At 42.8% G+C, this 17,996-nt stretch overlaps 1 protein-coding gene across 2 annotated transcripts in view; it reads right to left on the bottom strand.

Annotated features, from left to right (window-relative positions):
* ccdc142 (coiled-coil domain containing 142) overlaps nucleotides 1–17,996 on the bottom strand; it is a 76,213-nt gene that overhangs the window by 13,812 nt on the left and 44,405 nt on the right. For both annotated transcript variants that reach the window (XM_080466386.1, XM_080466385.1), the window contains exons 6-11: nucleotides 11,658–11,935; nucleotides 11,225–11,311; nucleotides 10,393–10,581; nucleotides 7,235–7,395; nucleotides 3,469–3,621; nucleotides 2,765–2,879 (exon numbers count right to left, since the gene is read on the bottom strand). In XM_080466386.1, coding sequence (XP_080322512.1) covers nucleotides 2,765–2,879; nucleotides 3,469–3,621; nucleotides 7,235–7,395; nucleotides 10,393–10,581; nucleotides 11,225–11,311; nucleotides 11,658–11,935 — 983 coding nt within the window. The remainder of the gene's footprint in view (nucleotides 1–2,764; nucleotides 2,880–3,468; nucleotides 3,622–7,234; nucleotides 7,396–10,392; nucleotides 10,582–11,224; nucleotides 11,312–11,657; nucleotides 11,936–17,996) is intronic.

The raw sequence follows: 17,996 nt of genomic DNA, 5'->3' as shown, positions 1-17,996 counted from the left end.
AAGAGGCCAGAGTGCGAGGTCCTAATCAAGGCTGCTTGCAGCTTTAATTATTATTATCATTTATCATTATCCTTATATCTTTATGTTTTTTTAGAAGAGCCAGAGTGTGGTGTATGAGTCTCTGTACAGCTGACCATCAATATAAAGTTTATCTACTACCAGAGAGGTTTTTTTCCCTTCTGTCTGTTATCTTTGAGGATCGGGTAAAGGATTTTCCTCCTCTCATGACTTATCGTTCACCTCGTAGTGTGTTCCTTTCATCTCCCAACCTTCTTCCTTTACCACAAGTTTCTCTTTAGGCACGAACAGCTTGTTATCCAACATGGCCTTCCAGCAATTCAATCTCTTGAATTCATCATGGAGATTGAAAGAAGTGGAGAATGCTGTACGGTGTGTAAGGTCAGCATCAGCCCCTGGGCCGAATGGAGTACTCTACAAGAATACACCAGATGTTCAATGCTATGTCTGGAGGCTCATGGGAATAGTTGGGTAGAAGGGAATCATACCTAAGGTGTGGCAAAGGGCTAATTCCCAAGGAGAACGAGCATTCGTCAAACATCAGCCAATTCCGGCCAATCTGCCTTCTCAATATTGACAGGAAAAGATTTTTCTGCATGATAGTACAGAGGCTGTCCACCTACTTGGAGAAGAACAAGTATAATACATCCGTACAGAAGGCCATCATTCCTTGGTTCTCTGGTTGCTTGGAGCATACCAGTAAGATCTGGCAACAAATTCAAGCGGCAAGGAACGACAAAATGTCATCTTCCTTGACCTGGCCAATGCCTTTGGATCAGTTACCCATAACCTCCTCTGGAAATCCTTCAACTTCTTCCACATTTCATAATCCATGACTACTCTAGTAAAAGCCTACTTTGGAGACCTGCAACTGTCAGACTTTAAACATCATGGGAGAGTATAGAAGTAGGCATCATGGCAGGCTGTACAATCTCACCGTTGGCCTTGGCACATGTTATAATGCAAGCCTCAAGGACAAAGACCAAGAACTACAACTAAGGCCAGACATCACCAACGATCTGGAAATCATCAACAAGGCCCCACTCGATAGATCGATAGATCGATAGATCGATAGATCGATAGATCGATAGATAGAAATTTTATTGTCTGACCCAAGGGTGTCAGTAATTTGTCTTTGGCAGGGCTCAAAATACAATACGCACACATTTAAAAGGCATTAAGAAAAGGCAATATTACAACGTTATTACTTAAAATAACCGAGAAGGGAAAGGACCGGCTGAAAGTTGCTTAAGTTCTTGGAATTATGTTTCCTCTGCTGTTGAGGGCTGTGACTGCAGATGGAATGAATTATTTTTTGTATATTGTTTTTCTGGCCTTTGGGACTTTGAATCTTCTGCCTGATGGGAGGAGGGTGAATGAGTGATGAAGGGGGTGGGAGGGTTCCTCTGTGACAAGGATGGCTTTCCTGATGACATACAGGTGGGACAGTGGAGTTTGTGTTGAGCCAATTATTTTGCTGGCTTGGTCGGTGATGTGGCATAGTTTTATTTTCTGTTTGCTGGTGAGGAAGTTGTACCAAGATGTGATGTTGAAGGTCAGAATGGATTCTATGAGTGACCGGTAAACCATTGTTAGAATCTTTTTACTGATGTTGAAGTGTCTTAGCTTCCTGAGAAGATGGAGACGCTTTACTGTAAATGGTGTCAGTGTGTGTTTGGAAGGACAGGCGGGTGTCTATCTGTGTCCCCAGATACTTAAAACAGTCCACCTGTTCAACCTGTTCTCCCTGGATAATCAGAGGATTAAAGAGCTGAGATGTAATTGCTGCTCTGTCCCGGCCCACACAGCACAGCTCCTTTGTCTTTTGGATATTTAGATCCAGTGATTTCCCCCTGAAGGTTGTGGCCAGGTCATTGACTGCCAGTTGGTACTGGATGGGAGCCTCCATACTGTCCATGTGGGCCACCAGGGCCAGGTCATCAGCATATTTAAAAAGACTCGTTCCCTCCCTGCTACAGGTGATGTCATTTGTGTAATCAGAGAACAGAATGTTGTATAAAACACATCCTTATGGGAGCCCTGTGTATAAAACCAGTCAAATGGATTTAAAACCATTTAAAAGCATCTGCTGTGGTCTTGCTGTTACAAAGTCTTTTATCCATAAAATCAAAGTTGGTTGGATCTGTAGGTTCAGGAGGCAGTGCAGCAGAGTGTCAGTGTTTACGGTCTTAAAAGTCGAGGAGAACTCCATAAATAAAACATGAGTATGTGGTTGTGCAGAGTCCATGTTTTCCGCAACTGTGTTTAGAAGAGTCAGGCTTGCATCCTCTACACCTCGTTTTGCTCTGGAAGCAAACTGGAGAGGATCCAGTTTATCGGACATGTGTGACATTAAGTCACACACCACTCTCTCCATGCATTGCACAGGACTGATGTGAGGGCCACAAGCCTGAAGTCTTTGGTGTCCTTAGCCCGTGCCTTTTTGGGGATGGGTATGATTAAAGACTTTCCACAGGATGGGAGCACAGCCGAAGTCCAAGAGAAACAGTCTGGTGATGACTGGCCCCAACTGTACGACACAGTCTCTAAGCACCCTGCCCCTGAGCCTGTCAGGGCCAGAAGCTTTGTGAAGGTTCACCCTCTGTAAGATGGAGGTCATAAGCTGCTCATCTACAGTACTGGCTTCATCATCAGTCCGACAGTTAAAACTAAAGTGTCCTAATGTGTTGTTATGGTTGACCCTACAGAAGAATATGTTAAGTTCTTCTGCAAATGAGGCAGGTACCTGTCCTGTGGCCTGGTCTCCAGTGGCCTGCAGAGGGCATGGTTCTTTCAAAGATTTCTCCCGACATCCGCTTACAGTCACTGGAGAAGGACTTCAGGACCCGAGAGCAGAAAGTCTGATGGGAGAACATCTCCATTATCAGACATTAACCACGAAATCCAAAAAACAGTTTGTGAACAAAATAATCAACACTCTCCTTTAGTTTCTCTGCACAGGTTTTTGCAGAGAAGACCTTTAAATAAAAGGATGAACTGATTTTCTTCTCACTGCACTGATCTTTGATCTGTTCAATATAAACACATTATTATCATGGATGGTGAAAACCAGCAGCATTAGTAGTGCCCAGTGTTTTACTCTCCTGATAGAGTCAAACTGGTGGTTTTAAAACTGCTCTAACAATCATTTAATATATTTAATGTGGTTATGACTGGATAGCAAACAGTAAACTCCCCATTGACCTCACATCTTACTGCTGCTCCTAAAGTCCATTAAACATTTGCATTTAACAGGGAAACTTCTCTGGACACTTTTTAGCGAGCAGAGAAAAACCAACCCCCACAAATGAAGCAGAGCTTTCTCCACTTTAAGATATTGAAAAGCATCTTCTTTCTAGAACAATAGAAGTATCTATAGATGAATGTTTCATAGACTGTCAGATACACGCTGCAGGAAGTGTCAAATATGAAGAGGGAGTTTCACATCACCTGCAGCTCAGAAACAGAGCTGTTCAGTTCTCCTAGCTGCTGTCTAAGGAGCTGTTGTGTGTGGTTCTGCAGAGAGGAACAATGATCTCCATCTGAAGTCAGTACCAGAGAGCTTGTCTGATGGATCAGCAACTGTAATGACTTCTTCAACATCTGCAGAGGGAAAAAGGCAGAACAAGGAATGATGCGAGTCCAGAAACAGGTCAAAAATACTAGGGATGCAGCAACATCACTTTCTTAAATGACAAGTACATGTACTGACCTTTAGCTACTTGCTGATACTGAGTACTGATAGAAGCACCTATCAAATGCCATAAAGCCTAATTCATACTCCATACGCAGATGCTAACACTTCCACACAGCCTCTGCGTCAATGCTATGTCACCTCCAGCAGCCTTATACAGTGTACGACTGTGCCGACAGTACGCGTATCATCTAGCTACACACTGCACCATGGCTACGATAGAATGTAAACTGAGGGAGTGAGCTCCCTGTTGAGTGTATCAGCCATACTTTAACCATGACGCATAGAAATTAACTCTGCTGGTCCAAATGTCTCTGGTGATAAAGGTGCCAGTGTTGCACAAACCATCTTTCTCTTCCTGTTAATATTTTGGCAGAACATAATTTACAATTTGTCTTATGTTTGTCATTCTCATTAATACTTATTAATCTCCAAACCTTGGACATCGCTGGTCCTCTATTGCATAACTGCTGCTGACGGATGATGTCACGTAGGACTCGCTGGGTCGTATCAGGGATCTTTTCCTACGAGTATGCCGTGCAGGATCAGACCTGATACCCAATACTCATATCAGTACATCCCAAAAAAGATACAGCTCTGAACATCCAGGAGTCTTTAGGGTCTCTACAGCAGAGTTATATCCACAACTATAACCCAGAGTGGCAAAGACAGCAGAGCATAAACAGTGAAAAGAGGACTATGTTTAAAGGAATTCAGCTCTGTTCAGGTAAACATGCTTTTACATTAAATATCCTGGGGTGTGGTGATGAGCCAAAGCATTAAGACCACCATGTGATACAGTATATGAAGACAGCTGCAGTGCTAAAAGGTCCTACTGAACCTCTGTTAGCAGGACAGTGATGTTCCCGAAAAGGAGGAGAACCGCACTTGTTCTTCTTAAATCCTTTCTTTCTATGTCCCGTCTTGTCAGACTGCAGATGTAGTTAGGATCTCAGCAGACCACAGACAATCCTAATTTGTGCCTGAGCATCTCACAGTAGGTGGGCCATGAAACACTGCAGCCGCTATGCATCAAATCCTCCCCCTTTCCCCTCTTAGGGGCACTGACTGCCCCTATGGTCTCACCCAGTAACAAATTGGTTGGGGCCCCCAGGATTCGACACCTTGGAATGCCCCCACCTTATCAAAAACCTTTGGAAAATTCTTCTCTTTTTCTGCTCCTGCTCTTCGACAGAGGAGCTTCTGGATGAGCAGCTCAACCGTTAGCTCATCCTGTTAACACCAGAGGCCTGCAACCTAAGGCCTCCACTCCTCAACTCCTGTTCTGACCTAGCACAAGGGTAAGAGCGTCCAACCTGTTTTCCCAGGACGAGACCTGGGAGACTACAGCTCACAGAACCTTTTTGTGATTTTTCCTCAACAAACAGGAAAAGCACCACAGACCAAGCGACCAGCTCCTCAGGTGTGAAAAGGGAAAAAACAGGATGCTGCAAAAACTGCTCCTCAATCAAAACGCTTCAGTTTCTTCTTCTTTCGTGCCTGCTCAACGCAGCCAACCACAGTTAGCAGGAGGTGCTAAGTGCCACAGAAGCAGCAGCTTCCCAGGCCCGGATAACAACCAAACTCCTTCGTCAAAGACATTAAGGATCTAGTAACGACTGTGTATTTACATGAGAGGATTAGTTAAACCTGATGCAATGAACACAACTGTTTAACTTTCATGAAGATGTGTTAATTCCATTACTAGTGATTGAGTTCTACTGATAATGATATTAGGAGTTTTTATCAACCTGTAAACCAACTGTAAACAAAGCTCTGCCACACACAGAAACAGGGTCTTGCATGCTAATCTTTGTTTTTGTAACTTGTTAACTTGCAACCCTACACATATCACATCAAAAACAACATCATACATGTAACTGAAAACCATCTGATGACTCCAGATGTTTTACAAAGCAAATTGCATTCACATAAACTCATTTTAGAAATGGACCTTGAACCCATAAGAACCCGGACCCATTTCTCCTAAAAGGAGAATTATGTGCAATACACCACATACCAAGTGGACTCCATAGAACACATTTCTGAAGTTTAAAAAAAAAAATAATATCAGTAAATGTCAAAGATCTGTGATGTTACATATATGTCACGTTGGGCCTTTATGGTACATTTATTTAGCATTTGACAATAAGTCAACAAGACTGTTATTACTGTTTAATAACACAGATTCACCTTTTTATTTTATATATATATATATATATATATATATATGTTGTCATATAAATATATAAATTAAGACTTAGATAATGTGGTTTATCCCCCAAATGTTTTTTCAGCTTTGCTTTTTGTCTTTTTTTACTAACAGACGTGCAAAAAATGTTTTGTTCGCTATTTTATTGATAGCTGAATAATTTCACATTATTTTGTGTTTATATTTGTTCAAATGCACTTTGAATAGAACAACAGAACATATTTTAATTCAAAACAATTAAAACAGTTGAAATAATGGAGAGGATTGTTCCAATTTTTGTTATTGTGACACATACATCAAGTATTTTGAGGCTAAAAAGCCCAATGTGACGTGTACGTCACAGCCATATTTTCTTAAATTGTTTTATATTAATCAGCTCAAAAAATTTGGTCAGAATAGGTTAACTGTAATTCAAGACTTCCTATTAAAGCATTAGACATGTTAAATGGGTTCAAATTTAATTTTAGTATTAAAAAAAAAAATGCTTCTGAAAATTAGCTACCTCCTTCACTTTTGTTAGCAAGCCACACCACCATTTTCAGGAAGTCATAACCTGCCACAGTCACATGACTGTCACATGACAACCACACCAGGATGTTGACCTCGACCAAGTTAGAGCGGTCGTCTCCCATTTGGAAGGTTGCATGTTCGATTTCTATCTCTGCCATCTCTGCTTCCTACATGCCGAAGTGTCCTACACTGAACCCCAAACTGCCCCGATTGGAGTGACAGCGCCTTGCACGGCTGCAGCCTCCAGTGGTGAATGTGTGTGTGAATGGGTGAATGTGATGAACCGTGTAAAGCGCTTTGGGGTTGCTGTCAGCAAAAAGGCGCTATATAAGTTAGTCTTTTATTTATTTTTAAGTAGATGTCACTTAGGGAGTTAATGAGTTAAGTTCAAGCATAAAGCAGTATACATAAGATTTATAGTGTCATTTGAAGTGTCGGTGACACCCGTGTCACAGTGGGTTCTGAGACACACATAGGAAGCAGACGCTAAAGACAAGCTTCCATGTTCTATTGTTCTCCCAACACAGATATATATATATATATATATCCACACAGCCTAATCTGTACATTTTTGTGTACAGATATTACAGATAGCAAAAGGATTTGTGGGCTTTGGTCTTTGAACTTGTGATAACTATAAAAACACCTGTTGACACCCAGTGTGAGTGTTTACCATCACAATTATATGAACACGGTGCAGGTTTGTTATGCTTTACCCATGTCTGAATCAGGACAAACACAACTCTTTGTAATACCTCAGACTTTCCAAATAAATGAAAGGATTTCGGTGTGTCGCTCACTTTAAGGTCTCCCTGTGTGATAAGCAGGAACTTATTGAGGCTCCATGAGGAGAGGAACTGGTAAGCTTTGGACATGACCCACACTGTTGACAGCTGCACGGAGGCTAACACCAGGCTAACAGTGTGTCTCCTCAGGGTGGAATATGGAGGGCCGACGGGACCTGGAGAACAGTAAGAAAAGGAGGTTTTACCACCATGGATTTCTTAATCTTGTATAGACATCTTTCATTAAATTGCTCTGAACACCATAAGATTAAAATGACATTCTTGCAACATAACTGCACCCTGTAATATGTCCATCTTTGGATGTGGGGGGCAATATAAACTGAACAAGTTGCATTTAACTTTAACACACAACACACACACATAGTGTCCACGTTTAATGATTTCAAAACATTGAGTGTGAATACACATCACCCTCACTAATGAAGAGCATGTAAATATAGTTCATGTAATAATGAGGCAGAACAATAGTGAATGAAGATTGATGCTGTTGTGTTGCTTCCAGCATCAGTCTTCTGGAGCTGTGCTATGGAAACTGGTACCAGAGCTTTTAAGTACAGGAGAGAAGGGGTAGGGGTGGTGGGCTACTACTTTGTAAATGTTGAGAAAAACATTGGGTGTGTGGGTTAATTGGAGGAGAACTTGTCTTTTCTTGTCATCAGAAACCTCCAGCATGTTTACATCAATCCAGAAAGTCTTTCAAATCTAGACAGAACTGAGATACAAAAACTTTCACACACATTTACAAATGTACAGTACTCTCTTTTTGAAAAGAGTAAAACTGACCAAAATCTTGTATTTCACCCAAGAATAACCTTATAATAATAACCTTCATTTGATTTCTGCAGCCTGTCGCCAAATACAATGTGTTATTAGCAGGAGAGTAGTCAGGCTCTGCATAAGATTATGCTTGAAATAAGGAATATCATGTCACACCATCAGATTTCACCTTTCCATCGGTGTCCCCCAAAGCTCTGTCCAAGGCCCCATCCTCTTCATCATTTACAGTACCTCCTCCCCCATGGCCATATTTTTCACAAATAGAATATTCAATTTCATTCTTATGCAGGTGACACCGAGCTCGACCTTTCCACCAAAACCACCTCCACCCGGGTAGGAACCCTCGTCTCTCCAAGACTGTCTACAGGGGTCTCCAACTCCGGTCCTGGACGGTGTGTCCTGCAGGTTTTAGTTCTCTACCTGCGTCAGCATACCTGAATTTAATGATGATGTCATCACCAAGGTTGTGAAAAAGCCCAATTACGAGCCCTTCATTGCAATCAGGTGTGTTGCAACTGGGAGAGAACTAAAACATGCAGGACAGGGGCCCTCGAGGACCGAGGTTGGAGACCCCTGGTTTACAGGATCAAATCCGGGTTCTCCCATAACTTCCTCAAACTCGGTGACAGAACAGAGGCTCTTCACATTGGCTCAAAGTCCGCCCTCACCAAATGTCAGTTTTTCCATCACTATTGACAGCTCATCTGTTTCTCCCTCTTCTCAGGTTAAGAGTCTGAGTGTCGTCCTTGACAGCACTTTATTATTTCAAGCTCACATCAATAATGTCACTCGGTCAGCATACTTCCACCGACATAATATCAATTGCCTTCGCCCCTCCATCTCACCCAGCAGCACTGACACACTAGTCCACACATTGGTCACCTTCTGCCTGGACGACTGCAACTCCCTTCTGTGTGGTCTCCCAATAAATCAATTCATAAACTCCAACTGACCCTAAATGCTGCCACCTGAATCATCACCCTAAAGGCCCCTTCATACTCCCGTTTTGAACCCATAAGAACAAGAAAATAATTCGGCAATGACGTCAGCCAGCTGCTGAAAAAAAACCTTTTTCGGCAGGACTGTTCATACTCCGATAAGAAGCTGCCGAACTCGCAGGCCACACCCCCTCACAGCAGCCACACGTCTGTGATGCATCGTTTAAACTTTTCAACTGCACAGTTTATTTCTCACCTCCAGTGTTTTCAGAAATACATTTCTCTGAACTGTGTCAGTAAAAAAGAGAGTTTTTGTCCGAGCGCGATGTTGGTCCAGTTTAAATTACAGGAGCTGACAGCTGTTCGTGATGCGTTCAGGTGCATCATGTAAGGCTGCACTCCCACATTTTAAGGAGCTGTGGCGCTTGTACAGTAGCGAGGTTACAAGCTAAATATGATTAAAATATGACTGATAGTCATGAGCGAACTGGAACACGCAGCACACGGCAGTGCAGAAGTTTCGGCAGTGCGGCTCTTCATAGTTCGGCCAGGAGGGAGCTGGCCAGAGGGAGCTGGCCAAAGGAAATGATGTCATTTTGTTTGGCAGGACCCCGCACTGCCGAACTTTCGTCTTGTTCTTATGGAGTATGAAGGGGTCTTAAGTCCTTCCATCCATCACATAATCCCATTTCTCCATAAACTGTATGGCTTCCAATATCCATAATGTCGCTCCTCCACACCTCGCTGACCTCCTCTGAACCTCGCTGACCTCCTTTGTACCTCGCTGACCTCCTCCATAATTTACTGACTTCCTCTACACCTAGCTGACCTCTATAACCTCACTGATGACCTCTACATCTACACACCCACTCACACTAACCCTCCCACCTAACATCAGAAACGTTCAATGTTTGGCCACTCTTAAACCTCATCTTAAAACTCACATTTTAAAATAAGGATATTTATTTTAGATAACAGTCCACAGCAAATGCATTAATGTTTTTTTGTTGCTACTAAAATGTTTTTTGTTTACTTAGTTTTACCTGCATTTTTAACATGTGTATTATATCTTGGGTGTTTTGAAAGGCACAGATAAATAAAATTAATTATTATTATTAATTAATTTGCTATGCACAGTTTTACATTTACAATTTTAAAAGAAAATATTTCAATCTGTGGTGCAATAACTTTCAGGAAGAGATGCTTTGTTAAGGCAAATTGGAAAAAAAATTGTGAACATGTTGTAAAAAGTGTAAAACTGAGCTGTTGTGCAAAAACTTTTCAACTTGATACAACACATATTTAAGATGACGAGCATTATTCTTCTCTTATTAATATTTCTATTATTAATCTGAAAGAACTGTGAAAAAACATGTGAATAACTGCGTTTTAGACACACACACAGTGTTAGATGAGTCTGTGAGGAGGTGTTGTTACCTGAGGCCCTGCAGTCTGACTGATCGCAGCTCAGAGCTGAGTGTAGAGGTGGGGGCAGTAAGAGGAAATGCCTCATGGTGAGTGATGTGGTCTCAGATCCATCCTGCTCTGATGAAGACTTGAGGAGTTTTCTACCTTGAGCTGTGAGACATTTATCTTTAAGAGCTGAACCCAAAGTTCTGCACAGCACTGAAAAAGGCAAAGAAAGAAAAATAGCAATCATACTTTTTAAATCTTTAAAACAGTTAGTGTGTGTGAGAACCCTTAAATTAACACACATGTAGATAATATGTATCTCCGAGATCTCCAATTCTTTAAATTTATTAGATATTCAAGGATAAAACTATCAGCATGAAGCTGTTGTACTTAATATGATAGGTTATAAGATTACAGCTTTGCTGATTTTCACCACAACAGTAAACTTTGAATACAAAAACACTGATTTATAATAGTTTCAGGCTCTCCACCACATACAGATACAGGTAACACTGCAATGTGTCCTCCTTCTACATCACAGAGATTTTTTTTGTGAATATCAGCAACAAACGTCTCTCACCCAATCCCAATCTTCCATCGGAGGTGTTGAATTAATTCAATTTTGCATGTGGTACATGCGGGTCTAAAGGTTTCAACCACTGGAAGACGTTCATAATGTTTAAAAATTATTTAAAAATGCATTTTTTCAATAACAGTATGTGCTGCTCTGGATTTTTCCACTGCGTGTTGGAGTGATTCAGTTGGATTTCAGAAACACCCAGAACTCAACAACCAATGGAACGGAGAGCAGTGTGTGTATTTGTGTGTGTGCGAGTGTGTGTGTGTGTGTACAAACCATGATCCCAGTGAGTGTGTGCTGTCATTACTAACAGGTATTCACTGAAGTCCACCAGCATGGCTTTGCATTCCTCTGACACCTGACCTACAACAAACAAATCAGAAAACAGTTTAATATACAGTCATTTCCAAAAAGTGCAGCACAATTCTCTCAAGGTTTCTGTTGTAATGTAACTAAAGTGAGATGTTCTCTCAAAAGGATCTTGACCAAAAAGTTTAACTAATATGGGGAAAAAATGCTCTTATAAACTGATTATGTGTAGACTTAATGTGACTTTATAGATTCAAAACAATATGTCAGGATTGAATCTTCTCATGTTTAAAATATTTGGGAGACATGAAAGAAACCACAAACTTGGCAAAATGACCCTCTGTTGCTACCAGTACCTCCTTGGGACCATTCAGGTGAACCTCTAGGTATATTGTCTCACCTGTATGTGCAGCATGATGGATCCAGCTCAGTGTCTTGAAGGCTCTGTGGAAGTCCTGGAAGTTGATGCTGTCTGCACTGCCCCCTGCTGGTGGGATAAACAGCTGCAGCCCCAGAGCTTCTCTGTAGAGGCTCTTTAACAGAGAGCTATACTGGTATATCAGGTCACCTAGAACCAGGGGCTGGCCCAGGTCGGACCACTGCACTGAGTGAGGCCAGCGAGCACAGTCCGCCTCCTCTGCTGCCCGCCCCACCCCCACCGGTTCCTGGAGACAGGAGCTGAAACACGCAAACAGCTTTAAATGTGTGAGGAGGATCTAATCTGCACCAGTTTCATGATGAAAAGCAATGAAGGTTGGTATACCTATTCACCTTTACAAAAAGAATGTTATTTCACAATAAGAAACACATTGCTTAATTACTCAGACATATTACACAAAAACTTAAATATCTGTTTAGTTACTGATCATAACTCATGAAAATCAAATATACTGAGTATAAAAATGGTAAAGTTGTCATTCATTTATCAAAGGATATAAAAGATGGAAATGTAAAAGAAACTGGAAACTGAATAGTGACAGGTGAAATGAATAAGCATGGGATCTTTTTGGACTGGCTTCAGTGAAGCGGAAAGAAAACAATTTCTTAAATTTTTCATCTTTTTCTTGAAAAAGGCCTGAAATCTGAGAGGATACACCAACATAATAACATGAATTTGTGACAACATTCAAGCTGAAGGCTACAGATATCATGTAGCAGAAACAGAATGTGGTAGACAGGAGTCATAAGCATTTAATTTATTAATGCAGGAACTTCAAGTCTTAAACTGTTGTGTGGAATAATGCAAAGAGATCAACCATCCATCCACTTTCCCACCTTGAACAAGTCTATCTTAATGTCGAACATAAAGGCCCCTCCATACTTTCCATGTCTACATGTGCGCAAAGTCCGCGTGACCTCAAAATCGTCATCCGCCCCGGGTGCTAGGGTCCGTTCAAACTCCTCTGCAGTCGACTGCGTGCAGCCCAAATTTTGTGGCATGCGCATGCGCCAGAGCCTACTGGACTCTTATGTGAGGAGATCCTCCATCTCCCCATCTAAACAATCCCAATTTAAAAGCAAATAAAGATAGCCAGAAGGCTCAGAACTCCTGGAGTGAAGCATTAACTACTTTAGGAAAGGAGGAGAACACTGGGCATCAGAAGTAGATATTTTCGGGATTGTTACGTTATGTTATGGAACGCTAACGGAAGTGAACCCAGAGTGCAGTATGGATGCAATTGTGTGCGGTCTGCGCAGTCTGTGGCCACGCAATGTACAAAGTATAGAGAGGCCTTAAGGCTCTCACACCAGAAGTACAAAGACCGAATAGCCCGCAGCAGCAGTTCTGGCACTCTATATTCCTTTAGCACTTTACACAAAACACGTTGGGAGTGGTCATGGTCATAGGTCTTCTCCAAGTCCACAAAACACATGCAGACTGAATTGGCAAACTCTTATTCTCCTAAATAATCTGTGAGAGGGTGAAGAGCTGGTCCATTGTTCCATGACCAGGACAGGAGTCCACATTGTTCTTCCTGTATCTGAGGTTTGGCTTTTGGTTGGAGTCTCCTTTCAAGTACCCTTGCATAGACTTTCCCAGGAAGCCTGAGAAGTGTGATACCACGATAATTGGCACACACTCTCCGGTCTCCCTTTTTGAAATTGGGGACCACCACCCATGCACTTCTCCCCTGAGGAACCGGACTCCCCAGCCCCTGACCACATGACTTGGCTGGATGCCCCTCTCCTCTTCACACAAAGTAAATTTTGTAAGGAGGAGGAGGAGGAGGAGGAAATCCAGGAAGTCAAAGAGGCCCCCGGAACCAACAGAGAGGCCCCCTTTGACATTCTTGTGCGCGCTGGCTATGCCAACCGCTTATACACCTCAGTGGGGGTAGGGGGTGCCAACACCCTCGCCCTGCTTGATTCTGGGTCAGGAATCACCCTCACACAGGTTGCTAGAACCATGCATGACCTAGGAAAGCCACTTCAGGTGGAAGAGTGCAGCATGAACATCAGAAGCTTCACTCAGGACGAGTCACCCATCACTAAACGTGTCTGGGTCGATGTCGCTTTCCACTACATATAGGCCGTAAGGTGAACCACGAAAAGTCTTTCAGAAATTGAATTCCGTTCCGACGTCTGCGAACTACACAATCTTTGGTTCATAAAAAGAAGGTGTTATGTTAAGCTTACATCTAAAAGTTCGTCGCAAAAAATCCTGCCGATTATTTACGGCGAGGCATTTTATACAGAACTAGCGTCTTCACGGCGTAATAACATTTTAGTCCGCGAGAGGTGCCACGGTTGACACGTGATTGTTCTAGACCAATAGGAGAGCCGAATTTGATCAACACAAGCCAAGATGGCAGCGTCCGGCGTTTCGTCGAGTAGTACGGAAGAAGAGGAAAACTTACCAGAAAGTGGTAAAACAGCAAATTCTTCGGGACATAAACTGTGCTATATGCACATAGCATCAGTGAAACATGAAAAAGGTCAGGATTTCACAATCGCACGCTGGGATACTTACAGGAACAGCCTACGACGGTGGCTCGAGTTGAGGGGTGAGTGCCGAGACGTAACTGAAAGCTACAAACATTGCCTTGATTTGGATTTTGAAAACATTCCCGAGGACGCTGCCTTCCACCCTACTTGTTATCGAAGGTTTATTGACAAGAATGCGATTGCAAAAGTGGAAAACCGTCTCGCGCGTGAGAGAGAGAGGAGATGACACGGAAAGCTCCTTAAGAAGCGAGGCCACCCCATCGACATCGAGCAGAACGACTCCGAGCCCTACAAATCCGACAAAAAGACTTAGATCCAGGTCAGACCTCCCCGTCTCGAGCTCTGGCCCCGTCCTTCCTGCCCTGTGCATTATATGCAAGAAGAAGGAAATATACAAAGTCAAAGCAGGAAGACGACAAAGGGAAGCTTTGTCAAAAGCAGAAACCTTAACAGCAGGTAAGCAAAAATAAAAAATGCAGCCCATCCCCCTCCCCTACACACACACACTCACACACACACACACACACACACCCACACAAAGACAGTAGTTGAATGACTAGCCTCACTGCTCCTGAACACGAAGCATGTTATAATCAAACTAAACTATACTACAAACTACACTGCACACAATTATATCTTTTACTTTTGCATTTGGGTAGTATGTATGTTTGTATGGATGGATGTCATAGGGTAGTATGTACTGTATGTTTGTGTGGATGTCATATGTCTGTGCATTGATGTTACTTGATGCTACTGGACGGCTTCATTTCCTTCGGGATAAATAAAGTATATCTATCTATCTATCTATTCATTCTACAAGGCAAGTTGCAGAAAGCTGCTGAGTTAAAGGACGACTACAGCATTCTTATTCACATCAAAGACAAAGACTGTGTGGCTCTGGAGGTGCAGTACCACAAGAGTTGTTACCTACAGTACACCAGGTTTTTGAGTGAGCCTGCCAGACCAGAGAAAGAACAGTAAGTCATTTATTTTCTTTACATAAATAAACATGGAGTACAATGTATTTTTCTGTATTTTGTATGTGAACACAAGCAATCATAATATGTTTATTGTCTTCAAAATAATTATTTCTTTCTTTAGGAATGAACCAACGTTTGACATCAGCTACAAGATTTTCTGTGAGAGGATCATCCGTCAAAGGCTGCTTGTCAACCAGGAGGTGCTGAGAATGGGACAGCTGAGGAAGACCTTCATTGAACTGGTGAACACAAGTGAAGGTCTTGATGCTTCAAACTACAGGTAATTTCGAGACAATTTATTATCATTTGTAACATGCAAGGCCAATTTGACATGAAACGTGTGTGACTACTCAGCTTGCTGTCCGTACAGACATGTACTATTTGGCAACAAGGAAAAGAAACAGCTGATGGTGTGGTTTGGGATGTGTGCTTTTCTTGGCCGTCTTTGGTGTGAAATCTGTTACAGCCTGTAATGTTTAGTATCCCCTATACCACTCTGTGTTGTTTTGTGAAAATGACTTTACCAGCCACAACCATCATGAAGTCCACCTTTTGCCTATGTTTTTGATGGTACTCGGGTGTAATTGTTGATGTTTTGTTGTGTTGTGTTGCAGACAGGATACACTGAAGAGGAGACTGTGCCGTGATTTCCCCCAGCTTGTGTTTCACACCCCCACCAAGCGTAACATCTCTAAACTGGTTTTTGCTGAGACTCTGTCAACAGAAACACTTTTGGACATGCTCCCTTATCCATCAGGTGCTGAAACTACACAGTCTAGCGAGATGAGTCAGACGTACAGCGAGACTGAGAAAATGAAAACAAAGTTCCAAACATCAGAGGACACAAGGACACTGTATACAGCAGCGCTACAGTTAAAAAGACTGCTAAGTGACACTCCTGGCATGTCGTGCCCATGGCCTCCCACTGCAGGAGATTTAAATGTCACTGAAGCGCAAGCTGTTGTTCCCCTTGAACTCTACAACTTAGTTAGCTGGATTATAGGTGCCACTGAGGAGCCAACACTGGAACATTTTGTCAACATTGCTGATGACTTGCATTTAAAAGTGTTGTCGATTTGTCAGGACATTGTGTACCTTGCTTCCAAGGGCCGTAAGCAGACACCTAAGTCCTTGTGTTTAGGTTTAACTGTTCGACATTTAACAGGTTCATCACGCATTGTGTCACTGCTTAACAAACTGGGACATTGTGCATCATGGGACACAGTGTTGAGTCTAGACACTAGCCTTGCCCAACTGACACTAATAGAGGGCAGTGACAAAGTGCCATAGGGCTTTTCAAAGAGGGCACCCACAACACTTGTGTGGGATAACATTGACTTTGGCGAGGAGACTCTGTCAGGCCGTGGAACTACTCATCATACAAACGGAATTATGCTCCAGAGTTGTGCCAACGAGACTATGTCCACAGCCACCCGACAGCCACTGAGAAAGGGAGTTTCCTCATTCAAAGCTCCCCCCCAGATCCCTATAGAGCCATACCATCAGTCCAAAAGGCAAGGCCCACACAACTTGTGTCAACCAATGGAGGCAGAGACATGCAGAATGGACACCCACTCTGCTGCACAAGCTGAATTGGCGTATGTTTTCGTGAAGTCCTCATTTGTGGATGGAGGTGCAATCCCAAGCTGGACAGGGTTCCATACGCTGCTCCAAGGTGAAAACACTCTGCAAAAGTCAGCATTGTATTATCTTCCAGTCATTGAGGCCTCACCAACAGAGATGTCAACAGTCAACACGATCCTGAAGCGAAGTGTCCAGATTGCTGACCAGCTAGAACTGGATCACATAGTTTTAGTGTTTGACCAAGCTATATATGCCAAAGCACAGCAAATCCGCTGGAAGAATGATGACTTCACACAGCGTTTAGTGATTCGACTCGGTGAATTCCATACATGCATGTCCTACCTGAGTGTTTTAGGTAAACGATTTGGAGATGCAGGGCTTCAAGATATTCTCATCGAATCTGAAGTTGTTGCCCCAGGATCCATCAATGGGGTGATCAATGGTCATCACTACAATCGCAGCATGAGGGCTCACAAACTTCTGTACGAGAGTCTGCAGCGTATCAGATTTATCACCTTCCTGGACTCCTTGCCACCACAAGAGAGAGCTGAGTACATGGATGTCATGACTGAGATGAAACGTGCTTTTCCAGACCAGCTATTGGATGTTTTGAGCACAGATCAGAGGTTTAGTACCATGTGTTTGAAATACGCTGACTTTGTGAAGAGGAAAAGCTCAGAAAATCCAACTTTTGCTTTCTGGAGTTCCTACATTGATATGATGCAGCTACTCCTACTGTTTGTGCGTGCAACACGTGAGTCAAACTGGCAGCTTCACCTCTCAACGGTCCGGCTAATGATGCCATGGTTTTTTGCCTATGATCGTGTCAATTATGCTCGTTACCTACCTCCATACTGGCTGGAGATGGTGAATTTGCCAATTACACATCCCTCTTGCCACAGAGAGATTAGTGAGAAAGGCCAGTGGACTGTCCAGCGACAAAGTGCTCATGGGTTTGCCTCCATTGCCTGTGACCAGGCTATTGAGCAAACCTGCAACAGAGATGCCAAGACGAAAGGTGGCTGGACAGGCATAACACAGAATCGATCTGCCGTGTATCGCTGGATATTGTCACAACATGAAAGGGCTGCTATAGCAAGACAATGTGAGTCCATGGCAGGAATATCTCCTGAAGTACGCACACGAAAAGACCTTGACAGAACACGGATTGATGCTGATGAAAAGGCTGTCTGCAGAATCATTTCCACCATTGATTCCATGCTGAACCC

This window comes from Lipophrys pholis, assembly GCF_963383615.2.
Source record: "Lipophrys pholis genome assembly, chromosome: 6".
NCBI lineage: Eukaryota > Metazoa > Chordata > Actinopteri > Blenniiformes > Blenniidae > Lipophrys > Lipophrys pholis.
This window is presented reverse-complemented; position numbering and strand designations above follow the sequence as displayed.